Source organism: Nannospalax galili, unplaced genomic scaffold (assembly GCF_000622305.1).
Source record: "Nannospalax galili isolate Female #2095 unplaced genomic scaffold, S.galili_v1.0 scaffold851, whole genome shotgun sequence".
Classification (NCBI taxonomy): domain Eukaryota; kingdom Metazoa; phylum Chordata; class Mammalia; order Rodentia; family Spalacidae; genus Nannospalax; species Nannospalax galili.
In genome coordinates, this window is record NW_008330578.1 from 578,278 (window position 1) to 584,325 (window position 6,048).

Below are 6,048 nucleotides of genomic sequence, written 5' to 3' on the forward strand. Positions count from 1 at the left end.
AGGCTGACTAGATTCACCAGATGGACAAGTAGTGGGGAATGGCTGGGGGTGCCATCAACACAGTGGACAGTAGCAGGGATATCAGAGTATAAGGGCTCTAGTGCGGGAAAGGAGGCTATGGGAGGGTGCCATCTGGGAAATGGGTGTATCGTTGAATAAGATGGTTTGGGATGTTCTGTGTGATACACACAAACACACGCGCACACACACACACACACACACACACACACACACACACACAAATCAACAAATTTTTAAAAATATTATATTTGAGGAGGAAGCATGGAAATTTACATCATGTTAACTAGTAGAGGTGATGAACATTACCACTGAAATCTACCCAATGACTTTACAGACATACGAGGCGCCAACAATCCAAGTGCAACCAATTATGACTAGAAATAATCAGATACATACAGATTAGAAATGCATGTGCCAACATCTCAGTGTTAGTAGCAAAAACAATGAGTCTTTCTGCAAGGAACAATATATTGTAAAACGAAATGGAGATCTTTTCTAAAGGTTAAAAACTCATTCAATTTTATGTCTTACAGGCCTTATACTAAGGTCAATATTGTATAACTGTATTAATTCAACTGTGAACCTAGAAACATACAGCCACTGTGAAAGAGATGTACTCTTGCTCTGGAGTGTGTTACTGAATATGTTAAAGCTGTAGTGAAAATGCTGCTTCTAATCATGTAGTTATTAAAAATTTTTTTCAAAAAACCCACATTCTAAATAGAAAAAAACTGGAAGCATTCCCATTAAAATCAGGAACCAGACAAGGATTTCCACTATCTCCACTCCTTTTCAATATAGTGCTTGAAACTCTTGCTAGAGCAGTAAGATAAAAGAAGTAAATTAAAGGAGTAGTAATTGGAAAAGAAGAGGTCAAATTATCCCCTTTTGCAGACTATATGATACTATACCTAAGAGATCCCAAAAGTTCCACCAGAAAACTCCTAGTACTGATCAACACTTTTAGTAAAGTTTATAAACACTTTTAGTAAATTTTAATAAAATTAATCTATAAAAATCAGCCCGTCTATATACCAATACCAAGTAATTGGAGAAAGAGTACAGAGACACCCTCCCACTCACAATAGCTGGAAATAAATAAATAAATAAATAAATAAATAAATAAACAAACAGTATCTTGGAATAAACTTGGCCAAAGACAAATCTTGGAAGAAACAGATTGAGAAAGACACCAGAAGATGGAAGGACCTCCCATGCTCATGGATTGGAAGGATTAAAATTGTGAAAATTACCATTCTACCAAAAGCAATACATACATTTAATGCAATCCCAATCAAAATCCTCATGACATACTTCACAAAATGGGGGGGGGGGGAATCCTTAAATTCATATGGAAGCACAAAAGATCCCAGATAGCCAAAGTGACCCTGAGCACAAAGTGCAATGCTGGGCGGGTTGCTATAGCAGATCTCAAAGTATACTACAGAACTACAGCCATAAAAACATCATGGTACTGGCACAAAAATAGATGCACAGATCAATGGAACATCATTGAAGACCCAAACCTGAGTACACACAATTTCAGCCACCTGATATTTGACAGAGGTGCCAAGAACACACAATGGAGGAAAGACAGCATCTTCAACAAATGGTGCTGGCAAAACTGGATCACCACCTATAGAAGAATGAAACTAGATCCTTATCCTCAACTCCAAATGGATCAAAGACCTCAATGTGAAACGGGAAACCCTAAAACTATTAAAAGAAAATATTTGCATTAACCTACAAGATATAGGTGTAAGAAAGGATTTTCTAAATTAGAAGTTGCTCAGAAATTAAACAATCAAGTAGGACCTCATTAAACTAAAAAGGTTCCGTATAGCAAAAGAAACAAGAAAGTGAAAAGAAAACCCACAGACTGGGAAATAATCTTCACAAGTGACACATCTGACAGAGATTTAACATCCAAAATACATAAAGAACTCAAAAAACAAAGAAGTGAGAAACCAAATGACCCAATTAAAAGATGGGCTAAAGATCTAAACAGAGTTCTCAAAGGAATAAATGAAGATGGCTAAGAAACATCTTAGAAAGTGTTCAACATCCTTAGTAATTAGGGAAATGCAAATTAAAACCACCTTAAGGTTTTACCTCACCCAGAATGGCCATGATCAAGAGAACAAATGATACCAAATGCTGGCAAGGATGTGGAGAAAAGGGGAAGCTCATTCACTCCTGGTGGGATTGCAAACTCATGCAACTCCTATGGAAAACAGTGTGGAGAACTCTTAAAAAACTAAAAATGAATCTACCATATGACCCACTTATACCACTCCGTGGCATATACCCAAAGGATTCATCCTATTGTAGAGACACTTCTACAACCATATTTGTTTCTGCTCTTTGCACAATAGCTCAGAGATGGAAGCAACCTGAGTGCCCTTCAACTGGCGAGTGGTTAACCAAAATACGGTACATTTACACAATGGCATTCTATTCAGCAGTACAGTAAAATGAAATAATGAAATCTGCAGATAAATTGATGGATCTAGAAACTCTTATACTAAGTGAAGTAACATGGACTCAGAAAAACAAAAGGAATATGTTCCCCTTCATCTGTGGATCCTAGCACAAAATCCTTATAAGTGAGTGCTTATCCTGATGCAACTGCAGGGACCAGGAATATGGAAGAAAAACAGGGAGGTAAAGGGAAAGAAGGAACCCAAAAGGAAATATTAGTAGGATAAGGGAAGATAATGGTGTTATTAAGAGAGAAATATGTAAACATGGGGTAAGGGGGGGGGCTATACAAAGAACTATGGGAATAAAGGGGAAAAAATTCTCTAGATACACAGTATAAAAAAAAAAACCCTTTAAGCACAGAAAGAACCCTATGAGGATAGAAGAAAGCCCTTCTAGAAGCAACACCATTGTTAAATGAAAATCCCAGTGCCAGAAGTGGGTTGCCCCCTATGAGCTATTGGCCTGAGGGACCCAAGAGGTTCCCCAAAACAATAAAGGTCATTGCCAACAATGTTGGTTGTACACCAGAAGTGGACGGAAAAACCCTATTGCTGAAGATATTGCATGATGTGAGTGCAAAAGAGGGAGAAACCAAGCTTGGACCAAGCTGGAAACTCCCTGCTACAGATGGGTGGCTTTCATTGTACCAGAAGGCAATATACAGATGGTTGGGGTAGAATCATCCCCTATAATTCTGCTCAACAATGGACTTGGCATGTTACACTGTCAACATGCCAAGCAAGATAGTCCTGTTGGTGCAACAATGGCAAGTCTAGTGTATGTACAACCAGCAAATTTTTGATTAGATATAATGCCCACTCCTAGGGTAGAACACACATCTGGTACTGTAGACCAGGCCAATCCCCTGTGGCAGGGGACGATATAGGCCCTAGTGGGAAGCCACTGCAATTGCTTTGTTAGATGGATGTGATGCACCTGCTAAAGTATTGTCCAAGCATTTGTGTTTACGCCCATAGGTTATTATAGTAGTCATTATTTAGATGTTCTTGCTTCTTGCTGTTTGTGCTTTTATAGCCAAACAGCCCATGGAAAACAGATGATGCAGAGACCTGAAAGTTCAGTGCCTTATCACAATGGGAGGAAGATCATCCCACACCTACCAACCACCCCCTCTAAGGCTCAGTTCACTTTCCCAGTTCTATGATGGGTTACTATCCGGGTGTCCTTTGGGCCATCCTGGCCAAGAACTCAGGGCCCTTTCAGAAGAGTTGGCGGAGCCAGAGGAAGGGGTAGAATGTTATTACTGCCCACAGAAAATTTTATGCTTAATGTATGCGATGAATTATGTGCACCAATAAATGTGTCATTTAAATAAAAAAATAAAATACTATATTAAAAAAAAAGTAAAATCAAAACTCTTATTATGGAAAGTAATCTTCATATACTGATTGATATAACTATGCTCTAGTGCGAAGTAATTAAGATACACCAATTCCAATTCAGGCACCAAGTATACAACAATTCATTCTAAGATGGTTCTTACCAGCTGTGAATTTTCATCTCTGTAGTTGGCAGCAATATCTTGATTCTCCATAGCACCTCCTAACAATCCAGTAGAATATGTCCTCAGTGGCTGATCAGCTTCTCGGGCCCATTTGAAAAGATTTTCAACAATTCCTTCCTATAGTAAAGGACAAGAAACAGTACAAATCAGGAAAAACAAAAGATCTACTTTCATAAACTAAAAATATAAGCAAAGATTTCAAGGTGTGGTGGCACATGCCTTTAATCCCAGTACTCAGGAGGCAGAGGCAGGAGGATCTCTTTGAGTTCAAGGCCAGCCTGGTCTACATAGTGAGTTCCATGTCAGCTGGAGCTTCAGGGGCATCCTGTCTCAAAAAAAGACACCCCCTCCCCCCCCCGAAAAAAAACAGAAAAGAAAGTTATACATATTTCAGTGATGGGCTAGAAAAATGGCTGTCATTAAAAGCACTTGCTACCAATGAGTTCCAGAAATTGGGTCCCAGCACCTAGCTCACAAGCCAGTCATCCCATGCATGCCTATAACCCAGCTCCAAGGAAGTAGAGACAAGAGGATTTCACTGCTGTTCGTAAGAGTAAAAACATGGAAGCCGAAATGGCTCAGTGTTTAAGAGCACTTCCAGAACACCTGGGTCTGGTTTCCAGCACCCACATGAAGTGGCTCACAATCACCTTTAAATCCAAATTCAGGGATCCAATTCCTTCTTCTGGCCTGTGCAGGAACCCACAATTACATGGCATAAAAACATACACAAACACACACATAAATTTTTAAAAATAACCTCAATGCCGGGCGTGGTGGTACACACCTTTAATCCTAGCACTTGGGAGTCAGAGGCAGGTGGATCTTTGTGAGTTCAAGGCCAGCCTGGTCTACATAGTGAGTTCCAGGACAGCTGGGGCTACAGAGAGACCCTGTCTCAAAAAGACAAAAAAAAAAATAACCTCAACTACTCCAGAGGCTGAGGTAGGAGTTTAAGACCAGCCTGGACAACAGTAGGAGGACCTGTCCAAAAAAAGAAAACAAAGAAAGAAAACAATGTACTCGTTTACTAAGCAACTGTTTAATAGTAAATGCTTAAACATTTTTTTGGTGGAGAGATGGTTCTGCAGTTAAAAGCACAGTTTGCTCTAGCAGATGACCCAAGTTTGATTCCCAGCACCCACATGGCAGCTAACAACCATCCATAACTCCAGTTTCATGGGAATCCTACGCCCTCTTCTGATCCCCATGGGCACTGCATACAACACAGGTCCATTAACACACATGCAGGCAATACACTCATACATATAAAAATTAAAAATAAAAATAAATTAAAACTTTTTAAATATATATTTTTGTAAAGACATTTTTACATTATGTGTATGTGTGCTTGCCTGAGTTCTTGTGCACAACATGTGTGCAGGAGCCCAAGGAGGCCAGAAGAGGGCATCTGATTCCCTAGAAGAGGAGTTATAGGCTGTTGTAAGTCATCATGTAGATGCTGGGAACCAAATCTAGGTCCTCAGCAAGAGCAACAAGTGCTCTTAATCACTGAGTAATCTCTCCAACCCAACCTAAATATCTTATCTGTGTGTCAGTACAAGAGATTTAGCCATTAAAACCCAAGCTAAATAAAATCAATAATCACCACAATTAAGTCCTATTTCAAATGTCAAATCCCATAATTTCTGTGGTGGTTTGAATAAGAATGTCCCCTCCCTATCCTCAGGCAACTTGGGGTAAGTCTATAGAGCAGCTCTCCGCACCTTGACTCCTCAAGCCACATTCACCCTTCCATCTCCCCCGCTGTTCGCTACACCTAGTGTGGGACCTGCGGCACTCCTAGTCTTGGGGCCCCAGACACCTGGGGAACCAATGCTGCTTCCTGATCCTTCTCACCCAGACCAACTTAGTTCCTTTCTTGGGCCCCAGGAGCACCGCTTCTGGACCTGGCCCCGCCCTCACCTCCCTCTACTTCCCTGGTCCTGCAACACCTGCCAGCCTCTTTCTGGGGCTGACAGCCTCTTTCTGGGGCTCCGAGGCTTACCTTTCCTCTC

The 6,048-nt window shown here is 40.5% G+C and overlaps 1 protein-coding gene across 1 annotated transcript in view; it reads right to left on the bottom strand.

Annotated features, from left to right (window-relative positions):
• Nucleotides 1-6,048, bottom strand: part of Dcaf1 (DDB1 and CUL4 associated factor 1) — a 108,747-nt gene that overhangs the window by 63,987 nt on the left and 38,712 nt on the right. Inside the window, exon 6 of the mRNA XM_008849601.3 lies at nt 4,010-4,147. Coding sequence (XP_008847823.1) covers nt 4,010-4,147 — 138 coding nt within the window. The remainder of the gene's footprint in view (nt 1-4,009; nt 4,148-6,048) is intronic.